This window comes from Carettochelys insculpta, chromosome 1, assembly GCF_033958435.1.
Source record: "Carettochelys insculpta isolate YL-2023 chromosome 1, ASM3395843v1, whole genome shotgun sequence".
In the NCBI taxonomy this organism is placed as follows: domain Eukaryota; kingdom Metazoa; phylum Chordata; order Testudines; family Carettochelyidae; genus Carettochelys; species Carettochelys insculpta.
This window is the reverse complement of record NC_134137.1, coordinates 288,185,133-288,210,624: the sequence shown is the minus strand read 5'-3', so window position 1 is coordinate 288,210,624 and position 25,492 is coordinate 288,185,133. Positions and strand designations below refer to the sequence as shown.

At 46.8% G+C, this 25,492-nt stretch overlaps 1 protein-coding gene across 1 annotated transcript in view; it reads left to right on the top strand.

The window, feature by feature from the left end:
- The window catches only part of ANO4 (anoctamin 4), a 194,252-nt gene that overhangs the window by 21,069 nt on the left and 147,691 nt on the right, over positions 1 to 25,492 (top strand). Inside the window, exons 2-4 of the mRNA XM_074983973.1 lie at positions 12,752 to 12,857; positions 23,256 to 23,260; positions 24,140 to 24,276. Of these exons, the coding sequence (XP_074840074.1) occupies positions 12,752 to 12,857; positions 23,256 to 23,260; positions 24,140 to 24,276 (248 nt within the window). The remainder of the gene's footprint in view (positions 1 to 12,751; positions 12,858 to 23,255; positions 23,261 to 24,139; positions 24,277 to 25,492) is intronic.

The following is a 25,492-nucleotide window of genomic DNA, read 5'->3' as shown; positions in this document are numbered from 1 at the left end:
TGTGAAGACAGTGACATTTTAATATTGAGTTAACTCCTTGAAATTCGATTTTTATCTCATAGTGTAGACACAGCTATACCAAGTCAGCTACAATGGTGAGAACTGATTTTAAGTGTAAATGTCAAGTCTGTGTTCAGTTACTTCACTTAACTTGAACTAGAGTGTCAAATCAAGCTAAAATAAATCATAGTTATGTAGATCTTTTAAAACAGATTTAAAATTTAATTTCATACTTGCTCCACTTCTACTTTTTTGTATTTATTTTATTGCAGAGAGAAGACTGTTTCCCTACTGCCAACCCAGGAAGAATCCCTTTATAGTTATCTGTAGGAGGATCTGCCACTGTGGCAGTAGTGAGTTATCAGTGGTGGTGACACCTCAAGTAGGGAACTACCTGGGAAAAATTACAGCTGGTTTGGAGTAGTGAGAGCCAGCATATGTGGCCTGCTAATGAGATATGCCAGCCTGGGAGCCATTTTTACTAAGACTATCTGGAGCCAGGGAAAAGGCCCAGAGAAGTCTGCCATTGTTAGCAGATTGGGAGCAGTGCACTTGGTCAACTAAAAGAGATCTGGTTGTGCCAGCAAAGAATATTGTGTTCCCCCATACAATCTGTTGACATTAGAACTCCCAAACCAGGTGGGAGACATAGTATGTGGAGTTCTGTCAAACCAATTTCATTATGAACTTCCAAACAATGTAAACTTCTGGTGCCTGTTTGCAGTTTCTTTGTGCTCTTGAGAAGAGAAGAATAAGCATGCATTTGTCCGGTAACTCAGTCATTCCTCCTCTCAAAAAATTATATTCAGCAACCACTCCCATGAAAGTAGCTAGGAGAGAGAAACTGACAAGATTCAGCTTTTTTTTTTCCTGCAACATAAGGGAAGTGGAAGAACTTTCCAGTGATTTCACATGTAGACAGCTCTTGGAAGGGTAATGTCAAAGTTAGACTCAGACTCACAATTTATCAGACCACTCTGTTTTATTAGCAAAGCTGCTCTGCTAATACATTTAGAAGTGAGCCCCCCGAGTGGGGCTTGTGTCTCTTAATTTATACAGTTTTTTGGAGAACAAGTTACAGACAAGTTACAGACAAAGAAGAAAAAGAGTTTAGTCACCACCCTTCGAGATCCCTGAGACCAGTCATGTATCTTCAATTACCTGCCACCCTTAACAATCTCCTTTAACAGCTTCCAGTTAACTTAACTAATTGCCCTTCACACCTTCCATTCTGATGCCTGCTTCTTAGACGCGCTGGCTCCATCTTAATTGCTTCTCCATTCAAAAGCTAACTGTCCCTACGTGTGCTCCCTCAGATACTTTGTAACATGTTTTGGCATGCCCTCTCATATACAATGTATCCAGCATGTCCCCTTATACAACGTTATACTTATACAATGTTATACTTCCACAGTAGGGGTGTTGATCTCTGTTGTTAAAGTAGAATGACTGCAATTTTATTCTTCGATTCATGCTGGTGAATGCAAGGTTGTGGTTAACAATGTGTTAAATCTTAGATGGTTGACAAAGGATGAGGCCTCTAGTTTGTTGTTTATTACAGAAACCCAGCTGTATGAAACTGTTGGTTTTCATGTAGTCAAGCCAGGTGTTAGGGCAGTGTGAACTGAAAGAAGATGAATGAGGTGATGTGGCTATGATTTTGACACACAGACTGAAATTCAGGGAGACTTCCATTCCAAAAATAGATCAAATTCGGGACATAAGGGCCGTGTCTACACTAGCCCCAAACTTTGAAATGGCCACGCAAATGGCCATTTCGAAGTTTACTAATGAAGCGCTGAAATGCATATTCAGCGCTTCATTAGCATGTGGGCGGCCGCGGCACTTCGAATTTGACGTGGCTCGCCACCGCACGGCTCGTCCCGACGGGGCTCCTTTTCGAAAGGACCCCGCCTACTTCGAAGTCCCCTTATTCCCATGAGGGGACCAAGTGCACTTGGTCCCCCATGGGAATAAGGGGACTTCGAAGTAGGCGGGGTCCTTTCGAAAAGGAGCCCCGCCGGGACGAGCCGTGCGGCAGCGAGCCGCATCAAATTCAAAGTGCCGTGGCTGCCCGCATGCTAATGAAGCGCTGAATATGCATTTCAGCGCTTCATTAGTAAACTTCGAAATGGCCATTTGCGTGGCCATTTCAAAGTTTGGGGCTAGTGTAGACATAGCCAAGAAGTGTTTTAATTGAGTATAAAATGGAGGATTTAAATAGTTTCAAGTGAAAATAGAGAGCTCAAAGGAAGTTACTAAACCAAAATAAACAAAGCAAGTCAATTAAGCCTAACATGCTAAGAGAAATTGTTTCAAAGTATGTTCTTCACCCCTTGTCCTTGGTTCATGTAAAATCTTGTAAGACGCAGTTGTTCTTTCTCTCTGTCCTTGTTCTACAGCTTTTTAGAGGTGTTTGTTTTCAGATTTCTTCTTCTTAAAGTGGGGAGGTAATTTCAAAAACCAACTGAGACAAAAACTTGATTGCTTTCCATTCCTTAAATAGACTTTCCTGAGGGTAGGAGCCCTTTGTTTAGTCTTCCCATCCCCATGTAAAAATACCAGATTTGAGATGGATTTCAGAACCAGGTGGCATATCTTTCTAGGATCAACCACAGTTTGGGCTTACAAGAAAGACATAACAATTTACAGACTGTTACCTTGAGTACAGAGCCATTTTGTTTCTGGAGTACCAGTAAAGGCCCACATTATCACATTCAGAATTATAAATGGATACTAACTTCATGTTTCTAAAGTCACATGCATGCACAGAAATAGAAGATACACATTCAGCAAATCGTAACTTTAAAAACAGTATGTTACATGATGCATTTTGTCTAAAGTGCCTGAGTTATGCATATTCATAAGACTATTTTTATAAAGCATGTTAGAGGCCATGACAATGTCATCTTGGCCCTAGTGGAAGAAATAGCAAAATTTCTCTTGACTTTAGTGGGACCAGGACTTTGCCCAGGATTTCATTTAGTGGGCAAATACTGACATGGAATTAAAATGTAGAGACTTTTAGTACACTGATTTCCCTGATGTGCTGAAAGTCCCTTTGTGAGGTCAGAAGTTGCAAACCTTGGTGGTGATAGTTGTACTGGAGCTGTTAATGCTGAGCGACATTAACAAATTTGACGGTGAATCTTCTGAATATATTCATGATTTTCATCCTGACCACAAGATTATTCCAAATGGTTGTTAGTTCATTCTTGAATGTAGGTTTTTTTATGGGAATTAGAGGCTGGACAACTGGAATTTTTGCTCATTGCTCATTTGACCGTTGCTTGTGTGTGTTCTGATTGGTGAACACCTTTTTCTGTAGAGGCAAGGAAGCTGTTTTGATGGTTTATCCTTGCAGTTTAACAGAGCTTAAGGGAGACTATTGGCCCTTGCCTGCACCAGTTTTTATTATATGAGCCTTTGATATCAACCATTGATAGAGTGGTGCTTAGACAAGCTCTTTGCTGGCTTCATCCTCAAAGATTACCTGGGTTTACAGATGGCCTGCAGTGACTGACACTGAGGGGAGATAACTAGAGCCCAAATCATGGAAGAGTTTCTTTCCCTTTAATAAAGAATCTTCATAGTCCTGACCAGAGGATTTGTTATGGCTTGTGAGTGCCTGGTCCACTCACGCTGTTTCCAGTGGGAGGTGGATCTGTGTCCCTAATGCTGGGAAGAAATTGTGTTTCCTTGTTTAGTGAATCATATGGGATTAATGTGGAATGAACCGTCTGCATCCATTGAGAAACCAAAGCTTAGTGCAGAATGCAGCAGGCCATTTGTTAAAAGCATTGTATGGCACCATTGCCGAGGAACAGCGTCAGTTGTGCATAGATTTTAGAGCAAGATTAAGATGTTTTAGACGTGCAGCACCCTTAAATGGCATGGGAATGGCCTGTTCAATAGAGTGCCTCTCTCTCCCTATGCTTTGCTGAGTGGCAAGGCGCCCCCTCCACCTTGGTTCAGGCCCCTTGCCTCTTCCCCTTTACAGATCTGTTGGCCTGACTTCTGGAGGGGAGCCCACCGCTCCTCCCTCCCTAGCCATGCTTGGCACTCTCCTCTCCCGATCCACTTCTGCTACTTGTACGTCCCTCGCGGTGGCTGCTTCTGCACATGCCACCTCCCATCGGAGGTGGCATGGTAATGAGGCAATTTGAAGCAGACTAATGAGGCACTAATGTGCATATTCAGTGTCTCATTAGCATAATGGAAGCCACACACATTTCAAAGTGCAGACTTCAAATCGCAGATTGACAGTGTATATGCGGCCAGCTTCGAAATAAGTGCCCCACTTCAACATTCGCTTACTCTGATTTAGTTTGGTGAGAGTAAGGGAATGTCGAAGCAGGACTCTTATTTAGAAGATGCCCCCATCTACATGGTCAATCTGCAATTTGAAGTCTGCAAGTCAAAATTTGCATGGCCCCCATTATGCTAATGAGGCACTGAATATGCACATTAGGGCCTCATTAGCCTGTTTTGAATTGCCTTATTATCATGCTACCTCTGACGGGAGGTAGTATGTGTACAAACAGCCTGAATCTCTCACCCTCCTCTGCGGCTTCTGCCCTCTCTCCTCCCCTTGCTCTGTTTTCTTCTCTGCTTTTAAGCCTCCCAGCAGTTAGCGGAGCTGGACCTTGTACCACGCCCTATTGCCCCCACCTGGGAGCTTCATTAACTCCTTCTGTCTCTTCCCTAGCCCAGGCTGGGTTCTGCTCTCCCTTCCACCTGTCCTCTGCTGGCCTCACCCTGTTATAGCTGGCATAGCTGCTGTCAGCAGATGTATTTCACCTAGAATCTCCTGGTTTTGAAGATACAGGAGGTTGCTGGCTGGGTGTTCTCTGTAAGGGTCCCCAGGCTCCGGAACTCCTTTCTGTTCTTGCTGGGTTTGCTGCAGAGCTCATCTATTTTCTTGATCTCTGCGGTGTGAGGAGGATTGGTGTCTTAGGAAGGTGGAATATTTTTGATTTGTTGGCTTCAGAATGGTCCTTGGGCAATCTGGTTGAATAGTGAGGCAAGGCTACTGAGTTTGAGGATATTAACAAAGAATATATGTTTTTAATTTGTCAGACTTGAGGGTTTTTTTACCCACTACAACAACCGAAATAAATCAATGACAGAAAAACCACTCAGGTCAGTCCTTACTTGGGTATTACTCGTCTCAGTTGTCTACAAATCTCTCTCAGGAACTGCAATGCTGTTTCCTGGTCTGTAGGTCATCTATTCTTTCTGGGGTAGTGCTCAGTCCCTAACTCTATAGGCCACCCGCAGTTTTACCAAGGTTGCTATTACTTTGAAATATCAGCTGTCTAATTTTAGAAACCCTTTGTTCTTGTTTGCAAATGGTGTCTCCCCTATTGCCATGACAGATTACCTTACAGAATGTACAAGGGAAACTGCCCGTGATGTTAGGAGTGGAGTCTTTTCCCTGAAACAAACAAAGTGATCCATATATGCAGGTGGTTTTAAAATATAATCTCTTTCCTATTGAATAAAATGATCATTAATTCACTTTGATTCTCATATTTCCAAAGAGTGAGGTAATAGAGTATGGCTCTCTTGAAAACAGGGAGAGAGAACTTGATCAATAGGAATCATATTTATTACTGTAAAAACTAAATAATGGTGAGGTAATCTAATCTCATGCTTTATGGAGAAAAGAAAAACACAATTGCCCAGGTCAGGAAGGAATTTATCCACTATTTTCAGAGCTACTCCACAAGTGGGTTGATGCATGGCAAAGAGTGAGGGGAAGGAAATCGTTGTGATCCAGTGGCACTGGAAGTATTTTGAGAGTAGGGGCACTGAGCTGTGCCCCTCCTTTAGCCTTGTTCACCTCACTGCCCCACGCTGGGGTCACAAGTAGGGTTGCCAACTGTCCTGGATATCAATGACATCCAGTCTGTCCCATCCAGGAGAGTTGGCAACCAGCTACAGCTGGAGGTGTCTGCGGAGCCCTGGAACTGCAGCAGGCCACTGAGTAGCAGCAGAACTTCCAAGGCAGGTGGCTTGGACCCCAGGGATGGTAGGCTGCGGAGTCCATGGAGATGGCAGGCAGCAGGACCCTGGAGGGGCTGCCTGGAGGCTGGGACCTGTCGGTGCCAAGCCATCAGTGGGTGCACAGTGGAGCCAGACCCTGGGTGTGGGGAAGATGAGTGCAAAACCTAGGAGTGCTGCAGCACCCATTGCATCCTTGTTTCCTGCACTTACATCATAATCGGACATATGAGCTACGTCTACACGTGCAGCCTACATCGAAGTAGCCTATTTCGATGTGGAGACATCAAAATAGGCAATTTCGATGAATAACGTCTACACGTCCTCCAGGGCTGGCAACGTCGATGTTCAACTTCGACTTTGCGCAGCACCACATCGAAACAGGCGCAGCGAGGGAACGTCTACACACCAAAGTAGCACACATCGAAATAAGGGTGCCAGGCACAGCTGCAGACAGGGTCACAGGGCGGACTAGCGCTTCCGGGGCAACAGCTAGCTGCTCCCTTAAAGGGCCCCTCCCAGACACACTCAGCCTGCGCAGCACGCGGTCTGCAGAGCCATAGGCATGCACACCTCGGGCGACGCAGTCATGGACCCCCAGCAGCAGCAGCAGCCAGAGGTCCACCCAGCCGCCCCTGCAGGAGCAGTGCTCGCCCTGCTCCGTGCCATGCAGGAGGCAGCTGAGCACCTCCTTGCCACAGAGGAGGAGATGCCCGCAGGGGAGAAGGACGCAACCCCCAACCCTGCAGCACCCCGACCCCCCCCCCCCCGCTTCATATGCCGGCGGCTGTGGAGCTACCCCACCAGCACCGACTGGTGGGAGCGGCTGGTGCTTGGGGAGCGGGACGACGACCACTGGCTCAGGAACTTTCGGATGAGCCGGCAGACATTTATGGAGCTATGCCAGTGGCTCACCCCCGCACTCAGGCACCAGGACACCGCCATGCGGCGTGCCCTCCCAGTGGAGAAATGGGTCAGCATCGCTGTCTGGAAGCTGGCCACTCCAGACAGCTACCGATCCATGGGCCAGCAGTTTGGCGTCGGCAAGGCCACCATCGGGGCTGTCCTCATGGAGGTAAGAGGACCCACGGGGGGAGGGGGGGAAGGCAGCCCTGGCAGGGCAGGGGGACCCTGGCAGGGCAGGGGAGGGGAGGGGAGGGCAGGGGGGCCCTGGCAGGGGAGGGCCACACGCACCCTGCTCACCCCTCATTGGTGCTCTCCCATGTGCTTCCCCTGCAGGTCATCCGTGCCATCAACGCCATACTCCTCCACAGGCTCGTGAGGCTGGGGGACCCAGATGCCACCATCGTGGGCTTTGCCACCCTGGGCTTCCCCAGTTGCTTCGGGGCTCTGGATGGAACTCACATCCCCATCCGCGCCCCGGAGCACAGTGGAGGACGGTACATCAACTGGAAGGGCTACCACTCAGTGGTCCTCCAGGCCTTGGTGGACAGCCAGGGCCGTTTCCAGGACATTTATGTGGGCTGGCCTGGGAGCACCCACGATGCCCGGGTATTCCGGAACTCAGGCCTGTGCCGCCGGCTGGAGGCGGGGACCTACATCCCCCAGCGGGAGATCCCTGTGGGGGACACCACCATGCCCCTCTGCGTCATCGCAGATGTGGCATACCCCCTCCGGCCCTGGCTCATGCACCTGTACATGGGCCATCTGTCTGCCAGCCAGGAGCGCTTCAACCAGCGCCTGAAGCACACACGCCAGGTGGTGGAGCGCTCATTTGGCCGCCTCAAAGGGCGCTGGAGATGTCTCCTCACCCGCCTGGATGCGGGCCCCACCAACATCCCCCAGATTGTGGGTGCGTGCAGCGCCCTCCACAATCTGGTGGAGAGCAAGGGGGAGGCCTTCTTTCAGGGCTGGGCTGTGGAGGCTGGCAGGGCCAATGTGCAGCCACCCGCTGCCCCCAGTCGGCAGGTGGACCCCAAAGGGACCCGGGTCCGGGAGGCCCTGCGGGCCCACTTCGATGAGGCCGCGGAGTGAACGCTGGCAGGCCCCTCACTGCCCCCCCCATTCTCCACAGCACTCCCTGCCCCTACGCCCACACCACGGAGCACCCAACAGCACACACCCCCACACACTTTTCCTGGACAAATAAAAGCAGACACTTGTTTGTGAAATCAAACTTGTTTACTTGGAACTCTGTTCTAACTAATACTAACTATATATAGGAACTTCTAACTAACTTAATATTAAATATGTATGTATATATTAACAAAAAAAACAGGGATAACAAGGAAGGGGAGAACTATTTACATGGGGGGGAAGGATCAGACTGTGCAAACGGGGATCACAAATAAATAAATACAAACTATATACAGGCCCAGAAAACAAAACAGTGGGGGGAGCATATACAAGGGGGGAGGCCACGTCGTGGGCCCCACACCCCTATAGTCCAGCACTGGGGGTGGGTGGCCGGGATCCCCGCCTCGGCCGCAGCCCTGTCCGGGGCTGGCTGGGTGCCGGGCGGACCGGTAGATACGGCCAGCGAGTGTCAGCTGGCCCCAGGTCCCCCTCGGCAGAATGGTCCTCGGTGGCGGGTGGCGGGGCGACAGCGGATGGTGCGGTGACAGGAGCAGCGGGTGGCGCGGCAGGTGGAGCACGCAGGGCGGGCACAGCAGCAGCCGGCGTGGCATGGGGGGGCCAGGTAATCCGCTATGCAGTTGAAGGTCTCCATGTAGGCCCCCCATGCCTCTTGGCGCCAGGCCAGCGCCCGCTCCTGCAGGTGGAGCCAGCGTTGCTCCACCCGCAGCCGCTGCTCCGCGACCTCCACCTGCCGGCGGTGGAGGGCCAGCAGCTGGGGGTCCGTCGCCGGCGGCTGCTGCTGGGTCCGCCGTCTTGCCCGCCATGGGGCCAGTCAGTCCTCCGCCGAGGGGCTGGCCTGGAGCGATGGCCCCGGAGGGGATTCCGGGACCACTGACACCTCGCCGGCGCTCTCCGGTCCTTCCGATGGTGCAGCTACGGAACACAGGAGAAGGGGAAGACGAGTGGAGACAGGCGTTAGTGTGGGCCCCGAGCCATGGCCCTTGTCCCCCCACCCCTGTGCTGCAGGTTCCCCATCCCCGTCCCTGGGAGATGCTGCTGTGATGGGGTTCAAGGGTCCCCCTGCACTGCACCCCGTCCCCTGGCGGGAGTGACTCTCACTTCACTCAGCAGGTCTGACAGGAGAGGTTTCTTAGGCAACAGATGCTCAGTTTCTCCCAGAAGTGACAGTACAGCAGTCAGAGACAGTCCTTCCAACCCGTCCTGGGGAGAAGACCCCGAGGGGTGCCCCTCTGGGGTGTAGCTTTCCCCCTCCTCAGGCTGGCTGCCTTCCAGCTCTCCCTTCCCCTAGCCTCTAACTGTGGCCCCCGATTGAAAGCCAGCTCGGCTCCTCCCTCCTGTTTGTTCAGGGCAGAGGTGTAACCTGCCAGTTGTAGCCCCAGGATCATCCTTAGCCCCTGGGAGCTATTCAGCTTGTTGCTCATATCTAGCCTGAGTCTCGCATTTGCACTCCCCCTACTCCATCACATGCTGCTGCTGCTGGGTGTCCCACCCCCTCCTCCCGGGGGACCCTAGAGGTTCCGCTCCCCCCTGTCCCGGGGATGGGGCATTGCACTGTCATGCTGGGGGGGCGGGGGCAGGGGCTGATGCACTCCTGTGAGGGACATGCCACTGCTGTCCTTGGGGCCATGGTCATCTGGGCATGTGGAGGGCCCTGGCCACATATCTATTACCCTCGCCCCTCAACCCCGGGGGTGTACACCGGGGGGGTACATACCTGTAGGTCCACTCCCACGGTCAGGGGACACCCGGGGGGTGGACGCCAGGCTGCTGCTCCTCGATGGCAGGAAGAGGATGTGGAGTCCCGTCTCAGTGGAGGAGGAGTCCCCCCCTCCTCCTCCTCCTGCTCCGGTGCCCTGGGGGTGGGCTCCAGGGGGGGGCCCCGGGGTGCGGGGCTTGCCTCCGGGGCGGACTCCGGCTCCGGGGCCTGCTGGGGCTCCTCAGCCGAGGTGTCAAGCGTGGCCGGAGGGGAGGAGCTGTCCTGGGGGCCCAGGATGTCCCTGAGCTCCCTGTAAAAGGGGCAAGTGATGGGGGCGGCCCCAGATCGGCTGGCTGCATCCCGGGCCTGGGCGTAACCCTGCCGCAACTCCTTGACTTTACTCCAGACATGGTCCAGAGTGCGGGTAGGGTGACCCTGGGCGGCCAGGCCCTCGGCCAGCCGAGCGAACGCATCCGCGTTCTGCCTCTTGCTCCCCATTACCTGGAGCACCTCCTCCTCGCTCCAGAGCCCCAGCAGGTCACAAAGCTCGGCCTCCGTCCAGGAGGGGCCCCGCTGCCACTTCCCGGCCTGGCTCCTGCCCTGGCTGCCCTAGCTGCCCTGGCTCCCCTTCGGAGGGGTTCCCTTCGGGCGCTGGGGGGGCTGCCGGGTGTCCATGAGGTCCTTTGGGGGTCTGTGTGGCTGAAGATGAGCGTGCAGGCGAGCCGCGTGTTATTGCTGCTGCCCGCACGCTCTCTCAGCTTCCTGCACAGAAAGGGAGAGGGTGGGGACCTTTAAGGGGCTGCTCCACGCAGCCACCGTTGAGCTGAGGGGCTGGAGAGAGCATCTCTCAACCCCTCAGCTGATGACCTCCATGGAGGACCCCGCAATTTCGAAGTTGCGGGATGCGCAACGACTACACGTTCCCTACTTCGACGTTCAACTTCGAAGTAGGGCGCTATTCCCATCTCCTCATGGGGTTAGCGGCTTCGACGTCTCGCCGCCTAACATCAATGTTAACATCGAAATAGCGCCCAACATGTGTAGCCGTGACGGGCGCTATTTCGAAGTTAGTGCCGCTACTTCGAAGTAGCATGCACGTGTAGACACGGCTATGATTAATTGGCACTGATGGTAGCAGCGTACTGGATTAAATGATTTACTGGTCTGATCCAGTATGGCAATCTATGTATTCCAAAACCCTGTGATGATGATATTTTGCTCAGTATTGTAATTACATGGTATATGTGTTGTAATTACCCAAGTGAGTCACCTTTACTTATCACAAGTGCAGCTGTAATTTTTTGTTGCTCTTCTTTGAAAACCTCTTATGTGCTTAATAGTCATGTCTCAAGTTTGGAGCTGAGCTCAAATAGTCTGCATATCAGGGCCTGTATGCACAGTGCATCATCAATCCTCCAAAATGTTTTTGCCTTCCTCTTGGGACACAGCTGTGTTATTGTACAGGGGATGGTCAATTTTTCAAAAGTGCGGCTACGTCTACACTAGCACACTACGTTGAAGTAGCCTTTTTTGAAGTAAGAACATCAAAATAGGCTACTTGGACACATATCGTCTACACGTCCTCCAGGGCTGGTGCCATCGATGTTCAATGTCGAAGTAGCGACGGGGAACGTCAAAAGGAGCCGCCCTGGAAGGAAATGCAGAGCGTCCACACATACAAGCACTCCCCGTTGAAATAAGGGGCCAGCAAAGCCCGCGGATGGGGCCAGAGGCTGGACTAGCCCTTCTGGGGCAAGAGCAAGCCGCTCCCTTAAAGGGCCCCTCCCAGACGCACTCGGCCTACACAGCATGAGGTCCACAGAGCCGACAACCGGTTGCAGACCCAGTGCACAGTACATAGACCCCCAGCTGCAGCAGCAGCAGCAACAGCCAGAAGCCCTAAGCTAAGGGCTGCTGCACGTGGCAGACATAGAGCCCTGCAGGGGCTGGACAGAGCGTCTCTCAACCCCTCAGCTGCTGGCCGCCATGGAGGACCCTGCTATTTTGATGTAGCAGGATGCAGATCGTCTACACACACCCTACTTCGACGTTGAACATCAAAGTAGGGCGCTATTCCCATCTTCGGAAAGGAATAGCAATTTCGATGTCTTGCTGCCTAACGTTGATTTCAACATCAAAATAGTGCACAGCACGTGTAGATGTGACGTGTGCTATTTTGACGTTGTGCCAGCTACTTCAAAGTAGATGGCTAGTGTAGACGCACCCTGTCTGTCTAATTTGCACGTGCAAAAGGGCATTTTGGCTTGCAAGATGGATAAATTATGTCTGTTTGCACATACAATTAGATTTGAAAAGTTGCCTGTTTGCCTGTTACCAGTGTATAAAGCATTGCAAAAGTGGGAAAGGTGCTAGAACGTACACTATGGCAGCCACAAAAGCTCAGGGAGTGGCTTAGGCAAACCTCTTCAAAATGCATGGCGGTATTGCAGCACTTCAGCAGACGGATGGCATCACCCTGACAAGTCTGCTGTCTGGTGATGTTATCAGAGTGATGCTCTGTCCTTGCTCTTTCCTTGCTGATGTTTGTCAGAGGCTGTTTGCTGTTTTGAGGTTTTATTTGGCTTGGTACATTTTTTATTTGCTTGTTTGATTTTAGCCTGGCTGTTGCAGCATGGATATGTCCACATCTGTCCCCTTTGTTTTAACATAGTAGAGCTGGTTTTGTGGTTGCTGTGGTGAGGAGAGCCCACCTCACAGGATGATGGGACTTTTCTGCAAGAGCAAGGAATTCAGCAGTGGTATGAGTTGACAGTAAAGGACTTTGTTGATGTTCTGTATTCTCTTAACTCAAAGGAGAAATAGCCAACAGATTCAGGCTCAGCAAACAATACGTGCCTTGTCTGCAGAAAAATTGGCTTGTGTGGGGAGAAAAAAAAAAGACTAACTAGTTTTACTGATTATGCTAGTTGCCTCTTGCTGGATTTTCTGCTGCACTGTCACAAACTCCATCAATCTCTTCGATTTCTTCAGACGGAAGAGAGGACTTGCAAAGTAACCTGTTGGAAACACAAATTCCAATAAAGCCAGACATCCCGAAGAGAGATGTGGACTTTTCAGAAATTCTTAATGCAATACAGTTACTACTTGGATCTAAAATTGGTTATATTGTAAAAGAGCTGACTGAGATGAATCAAAGTAATGTAATACTTGAAGGAATGGTTAAATTGGGGAACTGGCTAAACAGGACACTTAGAAGAGAGTTCAGTGGATAACTAAAATTTAACAGCAGTGAAAACTTTTATGGCCAAAGATCAAAATTCATTGCCCAGTGTCCCTGCTGCTTTATTGACTCCCTTAGTGCTCTTATTCAAGGTTTTGTCTTAAACTAGTTTTCTGTTGAGAAAAACAGCTCCCTAAATCTTCAGATTCTACAAGATAAATGAGAACATATTTTAAAAATCTGTGTTCCTCTTTACTTTGGTCAAAAATGCTGGGTATCATGGATCTGATCTTCCATTTGAGTGACTGCATCATTAATAGTGAACGCAGAATAATTGCAGCAAGAGAGTTAGTTGTCTGATTAAAATCAGTAGGTTCTTGCTTCCCCTTCCCACACTATGGATTTCCACTGAACTCTCTGTGTTTTCTAAACTGAGGAAGCATTTTCTTTGAGGAATTCCTGACTATAGAGCTTGCTTTCTATCCCCTTTTCCATCGCAGCCCCCATATATTGTTTATCAAGACACTGTAAACATAATCTCTTTTTTACATATGTGTTTGGGAAAGGATGGGTGGGAGAATGCAGTGTCTCAGTGAAGGTGGAAATTGATTTGCAGGCTGACTTCTGTGGGAAGTTGGGGCATATCTGTCTTTGGATCAATTTTGTGTGTGTACAGTATCTTAACTATTTGTACAAGCACCTGGATTGAGAGCTCTCTTTAGTTATGAATAAGAAAAACTAAATAGAACAAATCTGAGAAATGCTTTTCCCCACTGCTGCTGCTTTTTCAAATAAGTCTTTTTAAAATCACATATTTTGGAACTAGACGTATCGATAGAGTCCCTTTTAAAGCACTGTTTATATGGAGGCTGCTTTTCCTCCCGTGTTCCCTGAGTATTGTGTCTCTCTGTAAGACTTCTTTATGAGGGTGTGTGTTTATAATGAGTAACCCAAAATGTCATTGAATAGTGTGTGTAGGTTGTCCAGAAAACTTGTTAAAACAGTTTTAAAACTGCTGTGAAAGATCTCCACTTCCTTAAGAAAGGAGACGCTGGTTCAACAGGGGACGGTAGTAGTAGAAATATTTGTGAATAATGAATGTATCTAACTTGCACTTAGTTAGTCCTCAATAGCTTATGACAAATTTATCAATTTCAGTAGTTTAAAGAAGATAGAACGTATATAACAGCGATTAACTTTTATGCATGGAAATTTCAGTACTTGGGCAGAAAGGGACCAGATTGATAGCCCTGGAGACTGACCTCCTTTATTTATCCATAGAGCAGATGTAGCCACCATTGGCAATACAAACTCCATGTGCTTCATCACTATCTCTTCATTCTCTTTTGAAGAGACTCTATTTCACTTCAGAGTGAGAGTAATTCAATCTTCAAGCCAACAGCTCTTGGTGTGGCCACCAGCCTGTTGTGCAATCCAATTTGGAAAGGTGGGCTACATATCTGAGGATTGTCTAACTACCTGTAGTTAGATGTGAATAGCAGGTGATGGGATAAATATAAATATATCAGTGTCCTTGAGTTGCTTCACAACAACAAGAAAGTGACTATTCTGAGTACTACTGGTTCCCAGAGTGAATCTCTCAAAGTACAAGCACGAGTCAAACAGGGCTGTGTCATTGCCCCAACCATGTGTGTGATTTTTATTGTGATCATTCTTTTCCTAATTGCTGGGAAGCTCCCATCTGGCATTGAAATAATCTATAGAATGGATGGAAAGCTGTTCAGGCTTAGCAGGCTGAAAGCTAAGAGTAAGATTTCCACCACATTTATCATGGAACTTCAATATGCTGATGACAACACAGGTTTTGCCCACTCTGAAAAAGATCTTCAAACTATCCTGAACATGTTGGCTGATACTTATTTTGGTTTCACTCAGCATCAAGAAGACCAAAGTGCTCCATCAGCCTTCTCCAAATGAGGTACCATATGTGCCACTATTAAAATCAGTGGAGAAGAACTGGAGGATGTTGACCATTTCCTCTATCTTGGAAGTCATCTCTCATCCAAGGCAGATTTTGATGCAGAACTCCTACACCATCTGAACTGTGCAAGTGTAGCCTTCAGGACTTCCTGAAGGATCAGTTTAAAAAATTTCAACATTGACATTGGCACTTAGGAGACACTCACCCAGGATTGCTCAAAATGGAGAGAAGTGCGACATGATGGCCCCCTGCATTTTGAGCTTGCCCACTTACAAGCCGAGGAGGACAAGAGGCGCATCAGGAAGGAGACACTGGGTTCTAGTCGTGGTCAACAGCCTCCTGCTGTACCTGGAAACAGCTGTCCTCATGGTAATGGAACTTGTGGTTCAAGGATAGGTCTTATCAGCCACCTGAGGAGCCACAGCTCCCATGGAAGATGATCATATTCAGCAATGAGTGATCACCATCAGCATCATCAAGGGAACACTGGAACTGAAAGGAACCTTGAGAGGTCACCAAGTTCAGTTCCCTGCACTCATGGGAGGACCAAGCAACATCTAGACTATCCCAGACAGATATCTGCTCTTAAAAATATCCCCCCTTTCACAAATGTTTCCTTAGTTCCTAACATGTCTAAACCCCTCCTTTTTACACCATTATCTCATCCGTACATTGTGACCCTGCACTTTTGCCTGTCTAAGTGCTCTGCATGTAGAACTGGAAGCATTTCAAAGAACACTACCATAGAGATCCTGGACTTTGGTCTCTTGTCTAGCAGTCTAAATTTGACCTCCAGGAGCTCTCTCCTATCCTCCCTTCCCTATTGTGTTACTTACCATGTAACACAAACAAGAGGGCCCTCCCTTACACTACACATAAGTCTATCTAGATGTCCCAGGAAGCTTGCAACCTTCACATTAGGCAGGCAAGTCACCATCCTGTTCTCCCGGTTATCACAAAATCAATGATCTACGTTTCTAGTGATCAAACCATCTGTAACTATGAACTGTATGTTTCTAATGGCTGGAATTCATGGACATTGGACAATGGTGTAAAGAGATGGAATGCCTCAGTGATCAAAAATTAACTTCTGGCTTTAGACGGACATCTGAAAAGAGACAGAGGTTTTCATTAGGAGGGCACAAGAACAGTCCTTAAGGCTTAATTACCTTTGAAACAGAATTGAGTGACAGAGCTGCTCTCCACAATTATATAATGTGTTCCAAAAAGGAAGTTGGTGGAGCAGGTGCTGAGCACCAGCAACAATAGATAGGAGAAAATTCATGAAGAGACACAATGAGGTTGCCAACTGTGTGTTTTGAAGTCACTGTGGCAAGTATGGATTTAACGTTATGTTCAGTGAGGTCCAGAAGGCAGCACTTTTAGGCACTGCCAGAATGTTAAGGAAAGTCAAAGGAGATAGGTGCGTAGATACACTCTAAAATTCAGGAATTCCACGGAGGATTCAACAAAACACTGACTTTCCACACCTACAAAGTTGATAGGCAGTCAATATTTGTGGGTGGCTCATAGTAAATTGTAGATAGTAGTTTTCTCCTTTCTGAGCTTAAAGATCCTGTATGTTGTGAAGGCTATTTTTAAAAATTCCCATGATGTAATATTGTGGTAAAATAAAATTGTAATAAGTAACAGCACATGATATGTTGATTGCTCAAAAAAGACCAAATAAATGCTATAGAAAATTTAGCAGTTATGCAAGCAATGCCCTACTAGTATGGCAGGACCCACAGAAATTTTGCTGCAAATATTTGAACATTTCTGATTTGCAGTGGGATTGAGGGTAAATTGGCACAAATTCGACCTTCACACCCAAGAATTTTCTGGCCAGTGGTGTTACATGCATGTAGGGTTTTTCCATACAGGCATAAGAGGAGAGAAACCACCATGCAAACAAGATGGACTTTTGTAAGCATCACCACATAGAACTGTTAAAGGAATTACTATTTCCCAGGTGAAATCAACTTATTTAGGATGTCTACCAGCTTCCAAAGCACTTCCAGTGAGTGCAGGGGAGTACTCCCTTCCCCTGGAGCAGTCTGGCCTGAGAGTAGCCAGAGCTAGGAAATTGGTGCTGCTCTCAAGCTGCGTCACTTCCGAGGAGAGACGGGACTGCCCCCACACTCATCAGAAACAGGGCAGTGCTGACGATTGGTGTGGGGGTACCTATGCTTGGGGTGCACGTGGCACCTGTGCACCTGCACGAGTTGCCTGTGCCCCAGTTTGTTCTACTGGATGTACTCGTGATTGGCTCAATTGACAGGCATGTCACAGAAACTTGTTTTTCTGTGTTGGGTGGATTTTGGTGCTTGAGGCTTGGATGGAATACATTATGTAACCAACCGTGTGCATAGTCTGTCAGCAAGGAGTTGTGTGAGGTACAGATCCAGAAAAGAGGATGGAAACATTTGGGACACGTGTTAAAAATGAAACTAGGGTGTCTGTCATGCCAAATCTGCTGGGGGAGGGCAGCTGGAAAAACATGTGAAAGGGGCTGGCTGAAAGAATACCTTTGTATTTAAAGACAAAAAACTTGTCTTCATAACACATAGGACATGCAGAGAGAGGCACAGGAAAAACAAATGGGGGAACCCTGTTTGTGCCTTATGGGCTACGTCTACACTAGCCCCAAACTTCGAAATGGCCGTTCAAATGGCCATTTCGAAGTTTACTAATGAAGCGCTGAAATGCATATTCAGCGCTTCATTAGCATGCAGGTGGCTGCGGCGCTTCAAAATTGACGCGGCTCGCTGCCGCGCGGTTCATCCAAATGGGGCTCCTTTTCGAAAGGACCCTGCCTACTTCGAAGTCCCCTTATTCCCATGAGCAGATGGAAATAAGGGGACTTCGAAGTAGGCGGGATCCTTTCGAAAAGGAGCCCCGTCAGGATGAGCCGCGCAGTGGTGAGCCGCATCAATTTCGAAGCACTGCAGCCGCCCGCATGCTAATGAGGCGCTGAATATGCATTTCAGCGCTTCATTAGTAAACTTCGAAATGGCCATTTGAACGGCCATTTCGAAGTTTGGGACTAGTGTAGACACAGCCATGGGGTGTCTGATGGGGCAGGAAAGATGCCAATTCTGTTCAGTGGAATGGATGAGTTAGTTAGTACTAGCAGCAGAGCTCTGTGTGCAAAAGAAGGCTTTGCAATACCACAAACATTATTAAAAGGAGGAGCAGGGAGAGAAAGCAAACAATTTTTTTGTGAAGCTTTGTTTTGAGAAATTCCATTCTGAGATTCAACAAGACCTATGGAAAAAAATGTTCTAAGAAATGTTAGAGCCACGTATTCAACACTGGAGATGACATTCAGTTAATCTGTAGACTAGAAACACCATGACAATAGTGTTGTAAGGATCTCTACATTCTATCAGCAGGATGTTTATACACTAACCTGTAGAGAGACACAGAACCTTCTGGAGAAGACAAGGTATTTATAGCTATTTGGTGTTTAACCCACTTGCTTAGGTTGCTAACCAGGATACCGCTTATTTTTGCTTTGTGTGACAGAAAATATTCTACAGAAGACTGTTTTAAAAGACATTGCAGACCAATATCATGTAGCTCACTGAACTTACTGCCCACTGATTTTAATCACTGCTGAGATTTTAACGTGACCTCAGAATAAGATTGTATAAGACCTCAGAATAAGAAAAAGACTCATTACAAGTCTTCTGAGTCATCCAGTTTACTCTTTTTTTAAGGCCGTTAACTATATCTAAACCATACAACTATGTATCAGTTTGAAAACCATCCAAGCTGCAACTCTGTACATTGCTGGCAATTAAGAAGCAGGTTATTCAATGTCCCAATTACCTCATCAGCATTACAAGGACAATCTTCGAGGGAGGATGAACAATTAGCTCATGAGCAAATTCTCTAGTGTGATACACTTCAGCAAGCTCTTCTTCAAAATAAGTCATGCATGTATTCTTTCATCTCTGTTCAGTTTGGAGAACATGCAGAAAATCTCACTACCTACAGCTATGTCTGCACTAGAGCATAAAGTGGATTTTGAGGGAGTTAGGATGATTTTATAATGTACCTTCCTTTACTACAAATATCATTAGGTTGATTTTAAAGAGTACCAAGGTCAATTTTTCTACTTTAGCTTTTTTATGAGGAGTAATGCCAAATTCGAATTTACAAGGTCAACTTAATGCTAGTGTAAACACAGCATTATTTAATTTGATTTTATTGGCCTCCAGAAGCATCCCCTAATGCCTGCAATGTCTGTTCTGACCATCACTTTCACCTCTGCTGCTTTCCAGGTGAGCAGGAAGTGGGAGACAGGAAGCAGGAGTCAGCCTGGGCTCTCCAGCTGTCCTCCACACCATGCAGCTGCCAGGCTGTCCGCTGCCCCCAACCCCACCACACAGCTGCACCTCCACCATGCAGCTGCTGGGCTCGACCCCGGCTCAACCCCCCACCCACCACACAGCTGCCATGTCAAATTGAAATGAATCAAAATAACACTATTAAAATAAAGCATTTCAACAATATCAAAAACCATCTTTTCAATAGCTCCAAATTTAAACTTTTCAGATTTTTATTTCTGCATTTTACATTTCTCAGGTCTGGCCCTCTAGCCTAGTAACAGCATGGGCCGGGGCAGGCTGTGGAAAAGTGGCATGAAAATGCATTTGACCATTTGTTTTCAATGGGAGTGGGGCATGAGGGCAATGCACTCTGGGAGGATGACTTCAGACACCCACACCCTCTTGCAGCACATTTTTCCCCATAACACATTGGCACAGAAACCCAGAATGCAATGGGGGTGCCAGCACTGTGGGATAAGTATCCACAATGCCCTGCTGACACAGTCAAACTTAGGAAAGGTAATGGAAACACACTAGCCGTGTCTACACTAGCCAAAAACTTCAAAATGGCCATGCAAATTGTCATTTTGAAGTTTACTAATGAAGCGCTGAAATACATATTCAGCGCCTCATTAGCATGTGGGCGGCCACGGCACTTCGAAATTGATGCGGCTCGCCGACGCACGGTTCATCCAGATGGGGCTCCTTTTTTAAAGGATCCTGGCTACTTCGAAGTCCTCTTATTCCTATGAGCAGATAGGAATAAGGGGATTTCAAAGTAGGTGGGGTCGTTTCGAAAAGGAGCCCTGTCTGGACGAGCCGTGTGGTGGCGAGCCACGTCAATTTCTAAGTGAGGCGGCCGCCTGCATGCTAATGAGGCACTGAATATGTATTTCAGCACTTCATTAGTAAACTTCGAAATGGCAATCTACATGGCCATTTCGAAGTTTTTGGCTAGTGTAGACGTAGCCACTATGTTGCATTTCTAAATGTGTGGATGCTCACCATGGACTTCATAAAATCTAGTGGTATAAAGTCAACTTTACTAAATTCTGCTTTTATTTTCTAGTGTAGACATAGCCTCAGTCTCATATTCCTCAGAGACAGTACACTGAGGAGTGAATACAGTAGCAGCTAGCCTGGTCGATCCTTCAAGATTCCAGTACAGAGATTGTTTGTTTGTTTGTGGTAGAGCCTCGTCAAGTTAACACGTGCAAAGACAAGTTGTGATGAGCATCCAATTTTTTAATGAATGAGGATGAATTTTTGCAGGCAGACTTCTTGAAATGGGAAAAATAGTATTATGAATATGAATCGCATGTGTTATCATCCCTCATTACTCTTACCCTGCTTCAGAAATTCTACTACTATGATTAGTACAGACAAGATAAAAAAAAAACTGTCTTATGTTGTTGAATATATTAGACTGGAGGTGATGTAGTGGGAAACCTTCCCTCTAAGTCAACATTGCCCTACTGCTCTAGTAGGTTGCTCTGGGGCACTATGTTGTTGGAAGACACTCTCTTCTGGATGCAATGCATTGTTACATCCCAGACCACTTGTCACTAAAGATGCCCTGCCACTTTTCACAAAAGTAGGATGAATAAAATAAATGAAACAATAATAGAAAAAAAGTATCGGGGGCTGAGAAAAAGAAGAAATTAATACCATGTGTGATCATAAAAATCAATTTTAACTTTGGAAGGTATTCAGAAATAGTGATGATAAAAGGATACTTAGGCTACGTCTACACGTGCAGCCAACATCGAAATAGCTTATTTCGATGTTGCGACATCGAAATAGTCTATTTCGATGAATAACGTCTACACGTCCTCCAGGGCCGGCAACATCGATGTTCAACTTCGACGTTGCTCAGCCCAACATCGAAATAGGCGCAGCGAGGGAACGTCTACACATCAAAGTAGCACACATCGAAATAGGGATGCCAGGCACAGCTGCAGACAGGGTCACAGGGCGGACTCAACAGCCAGCCGCTCCCTTAAAGGGCCCCTCCCAAACACAGTTGCACTAAACAACACAAGATACACAGAGCTGACAACTGGTTGCAGACCCTGTGCCTGCAGCATAGATCCCCAGCTGTCGCAGAAGCAGCCAGAAGCCCTGGGCTAAGGGCTGCTGCCCACGGTGACCATAGAGCCCCGCAGGGGCTGGAGAGAGAGCATCTCTCAACCCCCCAGCTGATGGCCGCCATGGAGGACCCAGCAATTTCGACGTTGCGGGACGCGGATCGTCTACACGGTCCCTACTTCGACGTTGAACGTCGAAGTAGGGCACTATTCCTATCTCCTCATGAGGTTAGCGACTTCGACGTCTCGCCGCCTAACGTCGAAGTTAACTTCGAAATAGCGCCCGACGCATGTAGACGTGACGGGCGCTATTTCGAAGTTGGTGCCGCTACTTCGAAGTAGCGTGCACGTGTAGACGCAGCTTTAGTGAGGGTAGTAAGATAGATCGGTAAGACTTTCAGATCCAACGTCTTGCTAAAGCTTTTTGGGATCTGTGAGGTTCAAGGGTGTCTGTAAAGCTAAAGGATTATAGGACAGAATGCTCAGTATAGATTAAGCATTGTATAATTCCTATGTATGGCCACAGAAAGAACAGTTGAACCTGTTCTTGTTCACCTGTTCATTGTAGTAGTTCACCTGACATGTTAAACCATAAGCCTGGTACACCAGATGCAATAACGACCTGTCTGGCAGAGAATGTCATGATAATTTTCTGACAGAAAAGTTTTCTTGTTATGTCCTCAAGATGGGAAGAGCAGCTGAAGACTTTAAAAGCTCTGGTTTTTCAGTATAACATTGGTACATTGTTCTAGTTTCCATAGCAGATTCATTCTGATGTGAAGAAAAGATTGTGGGATTTTTTTGGATTTGTTTGTTTGGAATTTTTAAAAGTGATTTTATATGCCAAGAAGTTATAATCTGAAATGCAGCATTTATCATTTAAAGTTATCTGCCCTTGTCATACACATTCAAAAAAGGAGCCCAAATCTTCAATCTTTTGCTGGTTTTTCTATGAAATCTCTTTATCCACTGGATATTAGATCAACATAAACACGGATCCCTTGGCTCACCTCCTTCCTTACTCCTCCCCTCCCCAATTGTGCCTACCACACCAGCCCATGGGACTTCCCCTTTCACGACATGCTGGTGTGCAGCAGTCTTGTACAATCACTCAGCCAGTGAGCCCCCAACACAAGCACATAGTTTAAGTAGTAGAGGATGTTTCAGCTTTATTAGTACAGTACATCTGCAACTAGTTCTCTGGGACCTTCTTTCACTGAAAACAATCATAAGAAGTATGTGTAGGTGATATATAATTTACTGTGAGGTACTTGGTGGGAGGTTGTCCAGCTATAGAGGAAGAAGGACAGAAGATGCTTTTTGGATTTTATATCAGGTCACAACTTTATTAACAGGTGTCTGGGACTACACAGTAGATAAAAGTGTACCATACAGGCAAATCCACATCCATTCAAATAATAACCGGAGGCTTCCTCTAGTCCCCCTTCATTTGCCCTCCAGGTCCCCCCAGCCACCCATGGCCTGGACCTTACCATCCACCTCACTTTGTAGGAGAGTGCAGGTGGGTCATAAGAAGAAGGGAGGAGAAGTTGGCTCCCTGCTGTACCCATCATAGCAGCCCCAAACCGCCTGCCCTGTTTCATTGACCTCCTTTTCAGTTCCACTAGCAGGTCACTTATCTGGACATTGGATGCCTTCCCTATGGAGTACCTGCACTGGACATCTGCCTCACACCTACAACACAAGTTGCAACATGCAGTCTATCCACTTTACTCCTAACAATAATAGGTCTTCCCTGACACCCACTGAAGGGATAGCAAAAAAATCAAAAGACAAAAAACAAAAACAAAAAAATCACCAAACATTCCACCAAAGCCAATATGGTGGTGATGGAAGAATTCATTCCCAGACACCCTATGAAGGAGCAACTAGTGCAATGCCCACAGGAAGTCCTAACCCAAACGGATATTATCACCTTGAGGAGAAGGGAGGGTGAGTGCTGCCTTGCCTGATGCATAGAGAAAAGGCTTCACATGCTGAGGCCCCTCTATTCCTGGGGCTCTGGAGGGGGGTGAGTCAGTGGTACCCACTGCTTCAGGTGAGGTTGTCGTGTGCTTTGTTTAAAGAATAACAAGGTGCGGTCATTTTCAGCAAGAGTTCTGGTAACACACAGTACAGTAATGCAAGTAGAATGGTTTCCTGACTTCTCTTCACACTGGTTACAATACCATGTGGACTTCCACCATTGCTTCTCTCACAACCCTCTCAGTGGCGTCGGGCAGACCAATGGATTGTGAGACAAGGTGGGTGAAACAATACCTTCTATTGGACCAACTTCTGATGGGGAGAAAGACAAGCTTTCAAGTTTACACTGAGCTTTACTTTAGGTCTCAGCAACACACTCAATATCACTGCTAAAGACATGGTGGAACAGATTGCTGTATTGTCATTCTGAACCTTCTAGCTGTGATACCTATGGGAATCTATTCAACATGTAACAAGATATTAAAAAATATTGCATTTTTAGTATGTTACATTTTCAGAACTCACTGTAATTCCAAAGGCAAGCCTGTAAACTAATTATCCCAAGAGAAGCCAGGAAATTTGCCAGCATATCTTTTACTATGATAGGTGATCTGTATTTTATTTGTATCATAAAAGTATTAATTTTCTAAAGCTTTGTTACCCACTGATGAAGATACCATTGTGCTATCATTTAACTGTTGATAGCTCAAATCCCTTAAATTTTAAACCAAGAAGTACTTATCTCAGAGCAAAGGAAAATACAATATTTAGTTACTATAATAATACCCAGTGTCCGTTTTGAGCATTAAATTGAAACTCTATTTTTGTTTTTGTTTTTGCTTTTAGTAGCTAAGGATGTGAACATTTTTTTTGACGAGTTAGAAGGAATAAACAGCCCTTCCAAAGATGATGACTCTCTGCTTCACCATGGTAATTTGACCAGTACTTCAGATGATGCCAGCAGATTGGAAACAGTTGGAGAGGTAAGCCTGCATAGACTAAGCCAAATAGACAAAAAACGTGATTTGTTTGAAAGGCTATTTACTGGAAGATCACTCTTCTCTTATTCTCTGATTCTATGTGTGGATTCTAAAAAATGACCTGTCTTCTAAAGGGAGATATAAAATCTTTTGGGTTCAGAATCTTTAGTGATTATTGGGGCTCGTCTATAAACCCTCCGCAATCTATCAACACCCTTCTTGAATGATTGACATTAGTATGTCAGCAGTGGTTGCACCAATATTTTTATTGGTTCATCTGGCTCATCAGTGTAACACTGCACTAATACTCATGGAGTGGAATGAGCTCATGCCTCTGTGGTAGGCAACACGGGCTATCGAACATGGGACATATGTTACCATAAACTTTGCAGTGTGTGGAAGAGCAAAGACAATCATGCAGAATGGTTGTAAATAGTATGTACTGAGATGGGAGTTGTAGCCTTGCCACATACAACTCCTCCCTCCTCACACACACCTTGCAATGTTAACTTCCTCTTAGTGACTTCGTGTTTCCTCGGGGCTAGGATCCACTAGAAAGAACACTGAGGATCAATCAGTTCAAGCATTAGGCCACAAAGCACTGGATTGAACAGCTCTGCTCCCAGGGATCACTGCCTTACATGCTGCTTTTAGTTCCCACCACTAATGCTGTGGCCAGTAGGGGAGACTAGTCAGTGTCATAAGAACCATACAATAAGTATGGCAGAAATTGTTCAAAGCAGGAGCACAAAGTTTAGGTCCCTAAATTCATATTTAGGCACCAGAAAAAAAGTGGCCTGACTTTTAAATGATCTGAGTGCTTACAACTTGTAGTCATTGCCCATTTAATCTTAATTCACACACACACACACACATGCACACACACTCACACACACTCTGCAAGCCCTGTGCATAGGCCTTATATTTTTAATTACATAATTACATGCTATTTTTCCACAGTATCTCTGCCTCATGTAGTGTACAAGGTGAGTGTGCAATGGATTTCACTGTGGTTGCACAGACAACTATAGATCTGGCACCTTCTAATCTTTGAGCATTTGATTTTGCAGTCTAAATGGTTTTGGAACTTACAAATGTTGCATGGCATCATTTATGCTACAGTGCAACCAAAATGTGATAGACTCTGTCAACTCACATAGGAAGTTACAGCTTCTGCACTGAAAAATTTACAACCTTAAAAGTGGTGAAGGAAATACAT